The 17,095-nt window shown below is 54.7% G+C and overlaps 5 protein-coding genes across 5 annotated transcripts in view; 2 read left to right on the top strand and 3 right to left on the bottom strand.

Moving 5' to 3' along the window:
- PTSG_03523 (uncharacterized protein) overlaps nt 1-836 on the bottom strand; it is a 1,975-nt gene extending 1,139 nt beyond the window's left edge. The window contains exons 1-2 of the mRNA XM_004995199.1: nt 584-836; nt 63-189 (exon numbers count right to left, since the gene is read on the bottom strand). Of these exons, the coding sequence (XP_004995256.1) occupies nt 63-189; nt 584-676 (220 nt within the window). The 5' untranslated portion in view covers nt 677-836. The remainder of the gene's footprint in view (nt 1-62; nt 190-583) is intronic.
- Nucleotides 837-1,145: 309 nt separating this feature from the next.
- Nucleotides 1,146-3,712, bottom strand: PTSG_03522 (COMM domain containing 2). The gene is made up of 7 exons (XM_004995198.1): nt 3,572-3,712; nt 3,197-3,274; nt 2,869-2,951; nt 2,471-2,545; nt 2,144-2,242; nt 1,876-1,945; nt 1,146-1,634 (listed from the first exon to the last, which is right to left on the bottom strand). Exons 1-7 carry the CDS (start codon nt 3,636-3,638, stop codon nt 1,504-1,506), a joined length of 603 nt encoding a protein of 200 aa, XP_004995255.1. The 5' UTR covers nt 3,639-3,712; the 3' UTR covers nt 1,146-1,503.
- Nucleotides 3,713-3,738: 26 nt separating this feature from the next.
- Nucleotides 3,739-9,927, top strand: PTSG_03521 (TrpB). Its single transcript, XM_004995197.1, has 14 exons — nt 3,739-4,104; nt 4,303-4,449; nt 4,605-5,064; nt 5,340-5,405; nt 5,543-5,683; nt 6,003-6,155; nt 6,417-6,599; nt 6,999-7,075; nt 7,373-7,552; nt 7,761-7,860; nt 8,158-8,282; nt 8,537-8,630; nt 8,881-9,002; nt 9,319-9,927. Exons 1-14 carry the CDS (start codon nt 3,979-3,981, stop codon nt 9,430-9,432), a joined length of 2,088 nt encoding a protein of 695 aa, XP_004995254.1. The 5' UTR covers nt 3,739-3,978; the 3' UTR covers nt 9,433-9,927.
- A 331-nt stretch (nt 9,928-10,258) lies between these two features.
- On the bottom strand, nt 10,259-14,108 carry PTSG_03520 (TEAD-2 protein). Its single transcript, XM_004995196.1, has 7 exons — nt 12,992-14,108; nt 12,646-12,773; nt 12,224-12,336; nt 11,653-12,022; nt 11,048-11,389; nt 10,735-10,800; nt 10,259-10,542 (listed from the first exon to the last, which is right to left on the bottom strand). The coding sequence occupies exons 1-7, from the start codon at nt 13,128-13,130 to the stop codon at nt 10,396-10,398; spliced, it is 1,305 nt and encodes a 434-aa protein (XP_004995253.1). The 5' UTR covers nt 13,131-14,108; the 3' UTR covers nt 10,259-10,395.
- A 93-nt stretch (nt 14,109-14,201) lies between these two features.
- PTSG_03519 (uncharacterized protein) overlaps nt 14,202-17,095 on the top strand; it is a gene marked incomplete at its 3' end in the record, with an annotated part of 3,951 nt that continues 1,057 nt past the window's right edge. Inside the window, exons 1-5 of the mRNA XM_004995195.1 lie at nt 14,202-14,238; nt 14,549-14,637; nt 14,981-15,214; nt 15,637-16,233; nt 16,612-16,784. Coding sequence (XP_004995252.1) covers nt 14,598-14,637; nt 14,981-15,214; nt 15,637-16,233; nt 16,612-16,784 — 1,044 coding nt within the window. The 5' untranslated portion in view covers nt 14,202-14,238; nt 14,549-14,597. The remainder of the gene's footprint in view (nt 14,239-14,548; nt 14,638-14,980; nt 15,215-15,636; nt 16,234-16,611; nt 16,785-17,095) is intronic.

The following is a 17,095-nucleotide window of genomic DNA, read 5'->3' as shown; positions in this document are numbered from 1 at the left end:
ACATACATGCACATGCACATGCACATGCACACACAGACACATACACAGCGCGTCATACACACCTGCAATGGTGAGGCCCATGCCGACGCGCTCCTCATCCTTGTTGTCGTGAATGGCCCAAAGGTACAGGCCGGCAAACCACAGGAAGCTCGTGACAAACAGGATAAACGCATAGTAGCACAGGAGATCCTGCAAGCGGGCAAATGAAAGCGTACGTGTGGAGAACCAAAAGGGGAGGGGTGGGGTTAGTGGGTCACATGCTAGGTGTGATGACTATGTGTATGGCTGGGTTGCTTGTGATGGGTGTTCAAGACACATCGTGTTGTTATTGTTTGTTGTTGTACTTCTTGTTGTTGTTGTCCTTGTTGTTGTTGGTAAGAGGGTAAGGGTATCATGTCACAGTGTCATCATGTTTTTCTCTCTTTCATGTAGCTGACCACCCTCAACACACTCTAACAGCATGCCCCATCCATCGCTGCCACCACCACAACAACAAAGCTCGCAACTCTTGCAGGCCGCAACCACCCATCACCACCATCATCATCATGAAGATGACAAGCAAGCAAAAGCGCACAAAACATACCCTGACGGTGCGAGGGGTGAAGTAGCATGACGCGGGGATCTCCTCGGTGTGCTGCTCCCTGGAGATGTCGAGCTTGGTCGCGGCGATGGGCATGGTTGGTTTCGTGCGAGGAGAAGGAGGAGGAGAACAGCTCAAAGCGGCGGGCACACGGAGGGGACAGCTGCAGGCAAGGGAAGGCGCAAATGATCAAGCGATGAAAGGAGGCAGAGGAGAAGCGAAGCAAGGCGGGTGCGTTTGCGCTTTGGAAAACTGCTCAGCACCCAACAACAAGAGGAACGCGTGTGCTGATGTGCATGCGTGCAAGCACATGCGAGGATGAAAGAATTCATTCAAAAATACACTTTGTGGTGTTTAAACAAGAGAATAGACTGAAATCAGTTCACCAATGTTGTGGTTGTTGTTTTGTGTGTGTGTGTGTGTGTGTGTGTGTGTGTGTGTGTGTGTGTGTGTGTGTGTGTGTGTGTGGTGTGTGTGTGTGTGTGTGTGTGTGTGTGTGTGTTTTTGTATCGTGTCGTGTTGGGTGTGCGCGATTTTGGTTCAATCTCCTTCAAAGTGGTGAGGATCAGTCAGCGGCTTGTTTATGCAAGCGCGGGTAACAAGGAGAGCAAAACAGCACACTGAGTTGGAGAACAAGGGGATCGGGTGACGAAGAGAGGGCGTTGCACACAGCAGGTAAAGATGTGTGTGCGCACACTCACAACCACCCCCCACACACACATATGCTCGCACAGGAGACGTAGTCACACACACACATGCACACACAGATGCTCGCACACACACTCTCTCTTACACACACACACTCTCTCTTACACACGCACACACGCACACATACTCTCTCTCTCTTTTGCACACATACACGCGCACTTGCACACATAGAAGCCTACGCAAAACGGAAGACGTGTGAAACGAAATTGATCGCGTTACTTGACACTCCGCGCAATGCGGCGATAGTGGGGTGTGTTGACATGCTTGAGGGCACGCTCAAGCTCTGCCGTGACGTGATTCAGCGTGGCCACATCCGTCTGCAGCAACTGGTGCTTCTCCTCCCCATCTGTACATGGCGCATGTGCGCGAAGTGAGAGGAGGAGGACAGAGGGAAGAGAGAACCGAGAGGAGGGGGGAGTACGTCGTTGCACGGCAGTCACACAAGGGAAGGGGGGAGGGGGGCGAGAGCGTATGCACACACACGCACATGGATACGTACACAGACACAGACACAGACAGACAGACAGACACACACAGACACACAGACACACAGACACACACACACACACACACACACACACACACACCGTGCTGCCGCGTTTTGAGATCCATGACCAACACGGGCTCCACGTGTTGACGAAGGGACCGTGATGCAACCTGCCGCATGGTGGCGTGCAGCGAAATGAGTGTGTGTGTGTGTGTGTGTGTGTGTGTGTGTGTGTGTGTGTGTGTGTGTGTGTGTGTGTGTGTGTGTGTGTGTGTGTGTGTGTGTGTGTGTGTGTGAAGCACAGGGTTGTGCAGAAACAGCACCAGAAGCAGAAACACGGACAAAGGCGCAAACACACACACACACACCTTGACGTCGAGGCGCCAGGAAAAGTCTCTGTATCGGGGCAGCTGCAGACTCATGGAGGAAAGCACATGCCGAATTTCATCCCTGTTCTCCAAATACAACTGCGCATCAACAGCAACAGTGGTGGTGGCGGCAATGACACACACAGGCAAGCACAGCAGCAGGTGAGTGCACCGAGTGCTCGCGTGCGTGTATGTTTGTGTGTGTGTGTGCGTGCGTGCGTGCGTGTGCGTGTGTGGTGGAAGCTCAAAGCAATGCGGTTCACCATGCACAGTCGCAGCTGTACAAGCAACTTAGCACGCCAGCAGCCACATTCAGAACACACACACATCAAGGAGGAGTTTGTTGAGTTCCGGGGAAAACTGAAGTGTCAGGAAGGAATCGTGAAAGTCCATCTCACTGATCTGTGGTGTGTGTGTGTGTGTGTGTGTGTGTGTGTGTGTGTGTGTGTGTGTGTGTGTGTGTGTGTGTGTGTGTGTGTGTGTGTGTGTGTGTGTGTGTGGAGGGGAGATGCGTGGCGGACATACAAAACAAAACCACAAGCAACAATCCAGTGAAGGGTGAGCATGGGTGCACGAGCACAATTGAATCAGTGAGCACGCGCGTGGTGGTGAGTGGCAGCCAAGGAAAAGAATGTCGTCAACGTTGGGCTTTCACTCGAGCAACATAACCAGCACAGGAGGTGCAGCTGGGCACGGTGATTGCTTCCTCCACCCCACCGTCTGACCTTCAGTTTGGAGCACTCAATCAGGAGGTACATGATGCCTTCCACTGCCGCCTTGATGTCCTGTGCAGAGGCTTCCAGCTTCTCTGCGTGGCCGAATTCGTGGAAACAGAAGCGATAAGCAGTAGACATGAATGGGATCGCAAAAAACAAAAAAACAAAAAAGGGAGCTGAGAACGCAGTGGGACGAGGGAAAGGGGTGTGCACGTGTGTATGTGTGTGTGTGTACGTGTATTGGTGTGTGTGTATTGGTGTGTGTGTATTGGTGTGTGTGTGTGTGTGTGCACAGCGTTGTGAGTGAGTGCGCAGCATTGGTGGCAAACAAACATACTTGCGGCAGTTTGGTACACTTTGGGGTTGATGCCATTGTGAAGAAACTGCAGCGCAATTGTGCAAAACTCCTGTACCACTGTATGTGTGCGTGTGTAAGAGTGTATGAGTGTATGCGGGAGTGTGAGATTGTGCGAGAGTCAGAGCGGCTGTGGGTGTGTGTCATATACACACACACAACCAACACATACATACACACAACCAACGCACACAAACACAAACACACAACTACCACATACATACAAACACACACACAAGCAATACACCACACACAAACACAAAACACAAACCGACACGAAAACGACAACAACAGCACCAGCTCCTGCCACAGACATACACCACTGCCACCCTTCCCCCCTTGTGCTGCACCACGTACACTCAATGTCCAGTGTGTTCAGGAACTTGAGGTGTTCCTTGTGCTCTGGACTCAACACGATGAGCATGTCGCGGGGTGGTGGGTGAGCGGTGAGGAAGCTCTGCTGCTGTTCGTCGTCTCCAGCCAGTGTGCAGCTACACTTTATGGTGTTTGGTTTCCATTTCAGTCCTGCTGCGGCTCATCGCGCATCATCTTCGGTTGCCCACACACCACAACACCCGCGTTCCTTACCCTTCCTTACCCACACAACACGCGTCCTGCCTCCCTCCGAGCAACAGTTACGACAGACCCGAGAAGCACAGTGGACTTGTTGTTCCAACAACAGCAGCAGCGGCAGTTGATTTGGCGTTTTTGATTCCCAGCCAGCCCTCACATTTTCAGTTCTACATCCGCGATCCCGCACCATCATGGCCACCGCGATCCGCCGCGTGTTTGAGAACAACCGCAAGCATGGCCGCGCAGTGTTTGTCGCCTTTATCACTGCCGGATTCCCCACCATCGACGCCACAGTGCCTTGCATGAAGGCATTGCAGGTGTGTGCAAGTGTGTGTGTGTGTGTGTGTGTGTGTGTTCATCCGTGTACATGTGTGCGTGCACTGTATCTATGTTCACGTGCGTGTGTGCATGTGTCTGTGTTCACATGCGTGTGTGTGTAGTCGCATGGTTATGTGTTTGCATCACTGTCCGAACGAGCCCACATCACTTCTCCTGATCCTCATTGCATGTGGCAGGATGCTGGCGCGGACATCATCGAGCTTGGTCTGCCGTTCTCCGATCCCCTTGCAGATGGCAACACCATCCAAAAGGCCAACACAGTGGCTCTGGCAAACGGCATCACAACGCCACGCGTCCTGGACCTCGTTCGCCAAGCGCGCGAGGTGCTTGTTGTTGTGAAGTTGAAGTGACGGTGATGACAGCCATGGTGTGTGTGTGTGTGTGCATGTGTGCATGTGGGTCCATGCAGTTTCACGTGCTTCTACCAGCTTCCACGCCCGCACTCACACAACATCCTCACACTCCCCACTCCACGCAGGCCGGCGTGACGGTGCCGATTGTGCTGATGGGGTACTTCAACCCGATCCTGGCATACGGTGTGGAGCGCATGTGCGTGGACGCCGCAGCGGCCGGCGTCAACGGGTTCATCATTGTCGATCTCCCACCAGAGGAAGCGGCAGACACGCTCAAGCACATCCACGCCAACGGCCTCTCGTTCATCCCGCTCGTCACGCCCACCACGCAGCAGTCGCGCATCAAGAAGCTTGCAAGCATCGCCAGCAGCTTCATCTACTGCGTGAGTGTCACGGGCGTCACTGGCCAGCGCGCCAGCATGTCGTCGGACCTGCCCGCCTTTCTCGCGCGCGTGCGTGCGGAGACCTCCCTCCCGCTCGCTGTTGGTTTCGGCATCTCCACGCGCGAGCACGTGCTGGAGGTGGCCAAGCACGCCGATGGCGCCGTCGTCGGCTCAAAGATCATCGCCGCCGCAGAGCTGGCAGGTGCGTGTGTCTCGTGTGTGTGTGTGTGTGTTTCTTGTGTGTGTGTGTTTCTTGTGTGTGTGTGTGTGTGTGTGAGTGAGTGATTGTGTGTGTGTGTGTGTCTTGTGTGTGTGTGTGAGTGAGTGAGTGATTGTGTGTGTGTGTGTGTGTGTGTGTGTGTGTGTGTTTCTTGCATGTGTGCGTGCGCGTTGGAGTGCAGCTGTCCCCAACTTCTCCATCTCAACTCACCACCACCACCACCATCGCCACCGCCGCCGCCGCTGCTGCTGATGCAGACAAACCCGACGCGACCGTGGAGGATCGCGCAAAGAGCGTGTTTACACTTGTCAGCCAGCTTGCAGGTATGTGTGTGTGCAGGTGTGTGTATGTGTGTGTGCTGCGTGTGCATGCTCGTGTTGTGTCTTTTCGTGTATCTTCCCTCGTTTTTGCTAGCTCACACCACCCACTGTCATGTCCCCCTCCCCCTCCATTGCCACAGGCGGCCCCGCGTCCTTCAGCACCAGCAGCGATGACAGCAGCACCGACACGGCTGCTTCGAGCGACAGCGGTGGTGGCCGGGACACGACCGAGAACAGCGAGTGGCTCTTTGACGGCGGATTTGGTGGTCGATACATCCCAGGTACAACATCGACTGCAACACCACCACCACACACGAACGTGCTGTGTGCATGTGTTTGTGTTGTGAGGTGGACACGGGATCCACGTCCATACGCACACGTGTTCTTGCATTTGTGCACGCATGCAGCCTTTCTCCCTCCCTTTGCCCCCTCTTCGTCTCACACACACTCTCTCCTTCCCCTCCAACACACGCACACACACACACACACACACACACACACACACACACACACACACACACACACACACACACACACACACACACACACACACACACACACGCACGCACGGACACATGCCCATCGGTACCGCACCACCAGAGACGCTGGTTGAGGCGCACGAGGAGCTGTGGACGGCGTGGAAGGCAGCGCGTGACGACGACGCGTTCACCAGCGAGCTCAACCGCCTCCGCGTGCACTATGTTGGCGGACCAACGCCGATCTGGCGCTGCGAGCGGCTCTCCAAGCTTTGCGGTTCGGCGTGACACATGCCGATGTCGTGTGATGTGTTGTTGATGTGTATTTGATTTGTGTGTGTGTGTGTATGTGATGTGATGTGATGTGTGTGTGTGTGTGTGTTGTGCGTGCGTGCGTGTGCGTGCGTGTGTGGTGTGTGCGTGCGTGTGCGTGCGTGTGTGGTGTGTGCGCGTGGCTGGCAGAATGATTGTGTTTTCTCAACCGTAGTCTCACCCCCTCCTCCCCGCCCCACACACATACGCACACAATACTTTGCAGGCGGGGCGAGTATCTGGCTGAAGCGGGAGGATTTGTCGCACACGGGTGCGCACAAGATCACGAATGCGCTGGGGCAGGTGCTGCTGGCGAAGCGGCTTGGCAAGACGCGCGTGATTGCGGAGACCGGTGCGGGCCAACACGGCGTGGCCACGGCGACGGCGTGTGCTCTCCTCGGCATCGACTGTACGCACACTAGTTGTAGTAGTAGTAGTAGTAGTAGTAGTAGTAGTAGTAGTAGTAGTAGTAGTAGTAGTAGTAGTAGTAGTAGTAGTAGTAGTAGTAGTAGTAGTAGTAGTTGTAGTTGTTGTTGTTGTGGTGATGGTTGGCGTGTGTGTTGTGTTGTGTTGTGTTGTGTTGTGTTGTGTTGTGTTGTGTTGTGTGTGTGTGTGTGTGAAGAAGGCTCAGCAAGTTTGGTTGCATGCACATGTACATCGCCAGCGTGTTGAAGTGGCTTTCGTTCAATCTTGGCGTGCACCCAATGACTTCCACCATCCTGTATTGCCACCTTGCATTCACGTGCCCTGTGTGGGTGTGTGCGTGTGTGTGTGTGTGTGTGTGCGTGTGTGTGTGTGTGCACTGCAGGTGTTGTGTACATGGGCGAGGAGGACACGCGGCGACAGAGCCTCAACGTGTTTCGCATGCACGTCCTTGGAGCAAAGGTGGGCATGTGTGTATGAAGTATGTGTGTGTGTGTGTGTGTGTGTGTGTGTGTGTGTGTGTGTGTGTGTGTGTGTGTGTGTGTGTGTGTGTGTCCGTTTGTTCGTATGCGCGCGTGTGTGTGTGTTTCTCTGACTGATTTGATACTCGTCATGCGAGTTTGAGCGACTAGTGATTCCAGTCGCTCGTAACATACACTCGTTGCGTGTCCCGGCGCTCACCCAACCTTCAAATCATCTGCGGTCCACTCACCTCATCCCCCTCTCCCCACATGCACACACTTTTCACCCTGTCTGCAGGTTGTGGCGGTGAAGGCTGGCTCGCGCACGCTGAAGGACGCCATCAACGAGGCGATGCGTGACTGGGTGACCAACGTGGCCACCACCCACTACTGCATCGGCAGCGCTGTTGGGCCGCACCCGTTCCCCACAATTGTTCGTGACCTGCAGCAGATCATTGGCCAGGAGGCGCGCACAGCGGTGAGGCATGGATACTGCTGCTCATTAAGTTGCGTGCGTGCGTGCGTGTGTGTGTGTTCTTGTTTACGCTTTATCCGTGCGCGTGTGCGTTTTCGTATGCGTTTGCGCATGCATGATATGCATGTGCACGTAACAAAAGTCTTCAGTCCAACTCTTATCGTTTCATTCCCATCTCTCACACCCCCTTGCTCGCATCACGTGTTCATAGTTCCTGGAGCAAGTTGGGCGCCTGCCTGATGCTGTGCTCGCCTGCGTTGGCGGCGGCTCAAACGCAATCGGAATGTTCCACGCTTTCGTGCCAGACAAGGGTGAGTGACTTGATGCCATGATGTGTGTGTGTATGTGTGTGTGTGTGTGTGTGTGTGTGTGTGTGTGTGTGTGTGTGTGTGTGTGTGTGTGTGTGTGTGTGTGTGTGTGTGTGTGTGTGTGTGTTCAAGATTGTGCAAACGTGCGCAATTGTGCATGTTTTTGGTCACGCTGTTGTTGCTGCTGGCTACATCCCAAGTGTTAGTTGTTTTTTTTTTTTGAATTTCTCAAACCATGGCGCATCCACACCCACACATGCCATCACGCATAACCCTCCCCGCGCCTTCATCGACGAGCAGACGTGCGATTGATTGGCGTTGAGGCTGGAGGGGAGCATGGTGTTGTGACGGGCGCCAAGCACTCATCCTCACTCACCGCTGGCCGCCCGGGCGTTCTGCACGGAACACGAACATTCCTCCTTCAGGTAAATGCATGTGGGCGCGAGCGTGCGAGCGTGCGTGCGTTCTTGTTCTTGTGTTGAACGCTTTCCTTTTTCATTTTGTGCTTGCATATTTTGTTTGTGTGTATGTGCGCAGGCCTGCTCGTGTTTGTGCTCTCGCATTTGCTGCTTCTGTCTCTCTGCCCTTCTTGCGTGCTCATTCCCTTCTGTCGCCACCACTCGCCCTTCCTTCTTGTGTTCCATCCACCGACCTCCACCTGTCACCACCACCCCACCAGGACGAGCATGGGCAGATTGAGGAGACGCACTCCATCTCTGCTGGTCTCGATTATCCAGGCGTCGGCCCCGAGCACGCTGCGCTCAAGCACACGGGTACCGTCGTCAGTGGTTGTCGTGGTGGGGATGGTGGGGATGGTGGTGGTGAGGATGCTTTGTTAAGGGAATCTTTGTGAAGGTTTGGGATATGGGCAGCATCGGCAACGCAAGCATGCACACGTAATGCATGCTTGGTCATGCAACGAAAGTACAGCAGCAAGACGAAGCTCACTCGTGGCCACCACCACCACCGCCACCACCATCCACCGCTACCTCTCCTTGCCCCCCCCCCCGCCTTACACGCCAGGCCGTGCGGAGTATGTGAGTGTGACGGATGCGGAGGCGCTTGATGCATTCCAGCAGCTTAGCCGGTCCGAAGGCATCATCCCTGCACTTGAGTCTGCACACGCCGTCGCACACGCCATGAAGGTAGCAGCAGCGCTGGACGATGCTTGATGGCTTATGCTCGTGGCTGTGACGAGCTTTAGTGTGCGCGCACCATGGCACGCACAGTGGTGACATTTCTATTCCTCTGCGCGTATTTTTCTTTGCCGGTTCATTGTATTTCCTCACCCACCTACACTCGCACGCACACACAAACACACACACGCACACAAACACACAAACACACAAACACACAAACACACACACACACACACAAACACACACACACACACACACACACACACACACACACACACACACACACACACACACACACACACACACACACACACACCATCAGCTTGCGAAGGAGCTTGGGCGCGAGCAGCACGTGGTGGTGAATTTGTCCGGTCGTGGCGATAAGGACATGATGACCGTCGCCAAACACATGGGCGTGAACCTCGACGCCCTTTGATGTCGTGATCAAGATGCACAAACGCGACAAGAAGCACTCCACAAATGTGAAACGAAATCGCGCGTGCCATTCATTGACAGCGATGGCTGGCGGTCGCAGCCAGCAGTCAGTCGTCACACCCACTCATGTCACCACCATACTTTCGTTTCGTTCTGCACTGCTGTCTTGCACACCCCGCTTTCACCAACCTATCGCTTTGTGTCTTGTCTTCCAACCAACCCCTCCCTGTTTTGTCTTCCGTCCTTGCCCCCCCCCCCACTTTGGTTTTGCCTCCCATAGACGCCGCTGTGTTCGTTCGACACGTGCCAATGCCCTACCTGATCGCTATCAGCCCTGCTTTCCACCCGACCCACGCTTTCGTCTTTACCCCCCGTAGTGTGCCCTTTTTGTTTTTTTTGTCTCAGGGTGTGCGACAAGTTGTAACCGTGCTACATTGCGCTTCTGAGTTCACCGCATTGGCTGTGAAGGAGTCACTACAATGTTTTATGCCAGGTACCACCCACCGCACGCACACGCCACACACCCACACGAACAACAACAAGGCAATCCTAATCACACAAGCCAGCCAACCCACCAGAGCACACACGCATGAGGCGGCAATGGCCAGACGAATGGGGTGCTGCAGTGTGGAAACGCCAAACGCCACCAAAAACGCAAAGAAAAACAAAACGCAAAGAGCAAAGAGCAAGCAAGAAGCGAGAAGAAGCATGAACGATGAGAGAACAACAACAGGAGCGGAAGCGAGACAGGGGCAAAGGACGCTTAAAATACAGACAGCTCGCACAGCCAAAGACATTGGCATGCATGGAGACAAGGAAGAAGTGAGAGAAGAGGTAGAAGAAGAGGGGGGGGGGGGAAGAAAGGAAGTTTGGGCACGCAAGAAGAGGGGGGGGGGGAGGGCGAGTCAGAAGCAGAAGCAAGGGCAAGCAATGTCAGCAAGGAGGATAAGAGAGTGTCCAAGACTCATGCGGTGTTGCGTCGAAGCACGAGTTCTTCGCGCATGTCGAGCAGCTTGTACACGTGGACGCCTGTTGGCGTACCAGGCGGTACGGCCTCAAAGAGACACGCCATGCTGAACAGCACCTCCCCCGTCGTCTGACTGCGCACCACCTGAACACATGCACGAGACGCGAGAAATGGGATTTGAGTTGACAGTTTTGCGCATGTGGGCGTTGGCGTGCGGTTTGGCGCGCGATTGTGCAGTTGTGTGTGTGTGTGTGTGTCTGTGTGTGTGTGTGTGTCGGTGTGTGTGTGTGTGTGTCTGTGTGTGTGTGCAGGCTCGGGCAGTTGCAGGGTGCTCACCTGCATGACAGCAAAGTTTTCGAGGACGAGATTGATGACGTCCACACCATTGACGCCGTGGAGGTGCTGTGGTGGAATGAGTGCATGGTGGTGGTGGTTAGGTGAGGTTGATGCCATCGTCGTGGTGCCAGCACAGACCAAGGACAGGTGACACCACAAACGCGTGCACATACACGCGTGCATGTGTACATGATCACACACACACACACACACACACACACACACACACACACACACACACACACACACACACACACACACGCACACACGCACACACACAGAATCCGCGCTTGCTTGCATGTGCGACGCTTACCGAGATGAACTGGGTCATGTATTCGCACATGGTGCCTGAGGTGAGGTCGTAGAGGAAGCGCCCGCCCTCATAGCGCGGCTCCGTCACTTGAATCTTCTCCGCCGCCACGTTTCCAAGCGAGATTGCGCTTGTTCTGCACTCGACAGGCATGCGCTCCAGGCTCTCAAAGCGCGTGGCAAGGTTGAAGATTGCGTCAGAGGGTTGTGGGTTGATGTTTCCGTTGTCGTCCTCGTGTGCAATCTGCGTGGTCTGCTCGGCGTCGTAGTTGAGGTCAGCCCACACTTTGACAAGGAAGAAGGCCTCCTTGGGACCAGCGCGATACAGCTCCTCAAGCTGGGGGAACTGCACGCGCATGAACGCAGTTGAGTTGAGTGTGTGATGAGTCGGTGCAAAATTAGTGCATGCGACAAAGCGAGTCGACAAGATGTGTGGGCTATTGTGTCACATTTACACACACGCACGCACACACACACACACATACACAGACACACACACACACACATACACATACACACAGACACAGACACACACACATACACACACGCGCGCACACACACACACATACACATACACACACGCGCACACACGCGCACGCACGCACACACCTTGTCTGCAATTTGGTAGAGGTCGATGCACTCCATACTTGGGTCTGCAAAGTGGTAGGAGCCAGAGAGCTCAAAGAACTTGTGCACACCTTGGTGGAATGGGTATGTGATGCCAGCGGAGAAGTAATCCAGTGCCAGGCGCAACCGCGCAATGCCGTTGTATGTAATGTGCTGTGCAAGCCGGGAGGGGGACATTGTCTGCGGGGCTATGGGGCTTGGCATGTGTTGCTGGTGCTGTTGCTGCTGTGGAGTGCTTGGCTGCTGCTGCTGTTGCTGTTGGTGGAAGGCGTCTGGGAACATGACGTGCGATGCGGGTGAAGCGCCGGTATTAAACTGCGCCTCGCGCTTCGACGGCGTGCCACCATACGTCCTGCCAATGTGTGCGTGCATGCGTGCGTGCGTGTGTGTGTGTGTGTTTGAGGAGGGAAGCGGCATTGGTGAGAAATGAGTGAGCGTGTGCACAGGGCAGGTGCAAGGAGGAGGGATAACACGAGATAAACAAGTTGGATGTGGTTGTGAGCGCACGCTTGTGACATTCACAGCAGCAAGTGCCCTGGTCTGCCATACTTACATCGACCGGTCTTGGCGGATGGGGGCATTGCCAGCGAGGGTGCTGCTCACAATCTCGGCCGAGGAGAGGCCCTTGAGTGTTTCAGCCAGCTTTTCTGCTGCTTGAGGGTTGGCCTGTGGAACATGTGGGAGAGACAGCGTGTGTGTTTGGCGTTGGGAGTGAGCGAGTGTAGTACATGATTGTGTGTTTGTGTTTGTGTTTGTGTTTGTGTTTGTGTTTGTGTTTGTGTTTGTGCGGTTTGAAAGCAGCTGTGATGCACTGTAGTTCAACGGGGTTGATGGTGCTAACAACCTGACTGCAGACGCAAACCAATGCAGGCAAGGAAGCAAGCAAGGAAGCAAGCAAGGAAGCAAGCAAGCAAGGAAGCAAGAAGGCAGCGAAGGAAGCAGCGAAGAAAGCAGAGTAAACACACACACACACACCTTGAGTTGGCTCTGCAACTCGCGTTGCTTCTTGCGGGCAAGCACTTGAATGTGGCTGGAGACTTGTTTTCTTGACCTGACTTTGCCCGTCTTCATCTTGATGTACCTGGCGATGAGCTCGTTACGACCTGTGGAAAGGAAAGGGCAAAGCAATGCGTGAGTTGGGCACGCAGATGGCTCGCATGCGCACTGTTTCTGTGACGTGTTGGTGTGCATCGACAAATACACACAGGAGAGACATGCACGCATGCAAACACCAGCAATGGAATACACACACGCATGCACACCGAGTACCCACATAGCACAACACACACACACACACACCGCGCAAGAGGGGTGTTCTTACCATACATCTTGCCCTCTTCGGACAGGATGATCTTGCGGCGGCCACATGGCGGGTAGATCTTGAGGGCCTCCTCAAACGCCTCCTCGATATCGGCGGACCATACGCCATCGCCGTCTTCGGCAGTCACGTTGTTCGACATTCCGTTGATGGAGTTCGTGGTGGCGGTTTTGACTCCCCGAGGTGAGGGGGCGATGGCACAAGCCGGTCAGTCGAGTAGAGAGAAAAGACGGAGGGTGGGGTGGGAAGCGAAAGGGTCGCCAATGGATGCAGAAGCAACCTGAACAAAGCGGATAAGCGTAGGGCTTGGCTGGTTGGCTGGTGTGGTGAGCTGTCTGAGTGTGAGCGGGCTGCTTGTTGTATCTGCTGCTGCTGCTGCTGTTGTGACGGTTGTGCTGCGTGCGGGAGTCGGTGATGCGGTGACAAAGTGGGTCCCAAGTTTTTGCTACTTGTTGTTGTGGGTTGTTCGTGTGGTTCAGTCCTCGTGCTGTGGCTGGGTCGTTGTGGTCTGACGCGAGCGCTTCGTCGGTGCAAGTGCTGGCTGGTGAGTCGTCTGTCTGGCTGGAGTGCGCGAGTGAATGCGAAAGAATGTGTATGTAGGCGGGGGTGGCGAGGCTTTGAGGGGTGGTTGGATGAATGACAAAGCTGCCTTCGCTCGCATGCAAGTGCTGCGTTGGTATGTCAGCGATGTTGGTCTGGTGGTTGGGGTGTGGTTGTGTGCGGTTGTGTGTGTGTGTGTGTGATTTGTTTTTTTCCCCCTTTCCGCTGGCGTGTGGGAAGACCACACGCACGCACGCCAAGGGCAAGCGGTCTGGCGAGTGCGAGCGCGCGTGCAGCGCCAGCACCAACAACCAAAGAACTGCTGCTGCTGCTGGGGAAAGTGTTTGGTCGGTGTTTGGCTCGCTGCCTCACTTCAGCGGCAACCGTGGCGGTGTTTTGGGATTTTGGCGGCGGGGGATGATGTCGTTGGTCAGGTCCTTCGTCCGCCTTCGACACACCGTTGGTCTCCCTTCGCGTTTGTCAGGGTCGCGGTGCTCGCGTCGTAGTAGGGGTCGTTGTGGTGGGGGACAAAATTCTTTGCTCTGTTTTTGTGGTGTCGGAGTCAGGGGTGTTGTTGGCGTTTTCATTTGTGCTGTCGTGTCGTGATGTTCATTTGGTTTTGGGCCCGTCCCATACAGCAGGAAACAAATTTCTATTCTTGTTTTTTTTCAATTCCTTCCAGCACACACCAACACCAGATATTGAGAGTGGTGAGTGGGAGTGGTGTTGAGTGGGAGTGGTGGTGGTGGTGTTGAGGTGGTGGTGTATGAGAGTGTGTGTGTGTGCTACGTGTGTGTGTGTGTGCTACGTGTATGTGTGTGTGTGTGTGTGTGCTACGTGTGTGTGTGTGTGTGTGTGTGTTGTGTGTGTGTGTGTGTCAAGTACACGCAGGTGTTCACGTATTGTCGTGGTTGGTTCTGTGTGTCACTGCACCACCCTTCTCGACACAAGTCTTCACTCGGACGCTCACTCCTTCCTCGGTCGTGCACCACTCGTCGTCCTGTGCTGTTGTGTTTGCAGAGCTTCTTTTTATTTCGCTTTGCTGCGACTGACTTGACCAACCGACGCCATGGCTGAACGTGACGACCACCTCAAGGCCATCAGCAACAGTGCGTTTGTTGTTTTGTGGACTTTGTTGTTTTGTGGTTTGTTAGTTATGCGTGCTTGTGTGTGCTTGTGTGTGTGTGTGTGTGTGTGTGTGTGTGTGTGTGTGTGTGTGTGTGTGTGTGTGTGTGTGTGTGTGTGTGTGTGTGTGTGTGTGGTGTATGAGTGTGTTGTTCATTTTAGTGTGTTGTTCATGTTGGGCACTGCCTCTCCTCCTTTCATTCCTCTCTCCCTTCCTCGCCCTCCTTTCATCCCTGCTCTCTTTACTTATCATCTCTCGTTGTCCTCCTCCCTCCCACTAATTCCCTTCCTCCCCCCCCCACCCACGCTTGCTCAACGCGATTGTAGACCGCGGAAAGGCGCCCGCCGCGGACCCAGAGGAGATTAAGAAGCGCAACCAGGCCGCGCTTGCCAAGCGCAAGGCCATGCTGGCGCAGATGAAGGAGGAGGAGAAGTCCAAGCCGCTTCCCGAGGGCTGGCGCCGCGTGGAGTCCCGCTCTCGCCCCGGCGAGTTTGTCTACGAGAACATTCACACAGAGGAGCGCATTGCCTGGTTCCCAACCGAGCCAGCAAAGGAGGAAGGTGTGTGTGCGTTGTGTGCGTGTTGAGTGCGTGTGCCGCTGAGTGCGTGTGTTTTGTGTGGATGCGTATGCGTTCTGAGTGTATGCGTATGCGTTCTGTGTGCGTTTGTTTCTTGTGTGCGTGCGTGCACGTGTGTATGAGCGTGCGTGCATGTGCGTGCGTGTGTGTGTGCGTGTGCAGGCCGCATGTGCCCACGTCAGTCGTTACGTTTCACGTTTCTTCTTGTCTTGCTTTAGTCATGTGGCCGGCGTTATTGCTTGCGTGCATGCGTGCGGCGTGTGGTAGCACAACGTACCCGCGGCATGTCCATGCCCGCGTGTGTTGTTTGCTTGTTTGCTTGCTTGCACGCTGTGCGTGAAAACCAGTTGACTCACTGCAAGCTGCACCCCTTTCCACACACCTGTGCGTGCGCCGTGTGGCAGCCACCCCTGCCCTGGTTGCGCAGAACACAGACGAGGATAAGAAGGAGGCGCTGAAGAAGAAGAACCTTGCTGCGCTTGAGAAGCGCAAGCAGCGGCTCAAGGCCCAGCGCGAGGCCGAGAAGTCCCTTGACCTTCCCGACGGCTGGAAGCGCGTGGAGTCCCGCTCCCGCCCCGGCGAGGTTGTCTACGAGAACGTGTTCACGGGTGAGCGCCAGGCGTGGTTCCCTGACGCGCCCGCCGTGGACCCCAAGGCCTCGGAGGCCGACGCCAAGAAGCAGGCCCTCATTGAGAAGAACCGCAAGGCGCTGGAGGCGCGCAAGGCCAAGCTCGCTGCCAAGAAGAGCGAGGAGGCGAGCAAGCCGCTTCCTGAGGGCTGGCGTCGCGTGGAGTCCCGCTCCCGCCCCGGCGAGTACGTGTATGAGAACATCTACACGGAGGAGCGCATTGCCTGGCTCCCCGAGGAGCCCGCAGAGCCCCCACTGCCGGAGGGCTGGCGCAAGGTCGAGTCGCGCACATACCCTGGCGAGTACGTCTACGAGAACATTTACACAATGGACCGCCAGGCCTGGCGACCAGAGGGGCCCGCCCCCAAGGAGCGTAAGTTTCTTCTCCCTCCCCCCAAACACATGCCATGTTCTGTTTTGCCTGGTAAATTTGTTGTTTGGTTTGTGTGTGTGTGTGTGTGTGTGTGTGTGTGTTCGTTTGGTTGGTTGTTTGGCCTGCTTGGTTGGTTTGTCTGTGCTTGCTTGTCTTGTCTTGTTTGTTTGTTTGTTTGTTTGTTTGTTTGTTTGTTTGTTTGTTTGTTTGTTTGTTTGTTTGTTTGTTTGTTTGGTCTGTTTCTCTATTTGTTTGTTTGCGTGCTTCTGTGATGTGAATACGCAAACACAACATTTTTGTCGCTCACGCCCTCACCATGCCTTTCGTTTTTGGCCCCTTTCTTTTCCTGCCTTTCTCGTTGGTGTTGGTTGCGAGCAGCTGTGGAGGAGGACCCTGCCAAGCGCACGCAGGACCAGCTGCAGCAGCTGAAGAAGGCCACACCCGAGGTGAACATTGTGTGCAAGGCGCGCGCCATGTACGAGTATGCCGCTGAGAACCGCGAGGAAGAGATTGATCTCCTTGAGGGCGACGTCATCCTCGTCGAGTACAAGGTCTGTCCTGCAGCACTTGCTTGGCTGGCGTGCAGCTGCGTGTGCGTGTGTGTGCGTGTGTGCATGTGCGGGTGAAAGTACATTTGCATGTGTGTGTGTGTGTGTGTGTGTGTGTGTGTGTGTGTGTGTGTGTGTGTGTGTGTGTGTGTGTGTGTGTGTGTGTGTGTGTGTGTGAGAGTACAATCGCATGTGTGTGTGTGTGTGTGTGTGTGTGTGTGTGTGTGTGAAAGAAAAAAACACCACTCCTCACAACACACAACATACCCCCTCTTTCTCACTTTTTTTTTTTGAGGATCAGTCAGCGGCTTGTT

This window comes from Salpingoeca rosetta, assembly GCF_000188695.1.
Source record: "Salpingoeca rosetta unplaced genomic scaffold supercont1.8, whole genome shotgun sequence".
Taxonomy (NCBI): domain Eukaryota; class Choanoflagellata; order Craspedida; family Salpingoecidae; genus Salpingoeca; species Salpingoeca rosetta.
Note: the sequence above shows the minus strand (reverse complement) of the source record. Positions and strands in the feature narration are given on the sequence as shown.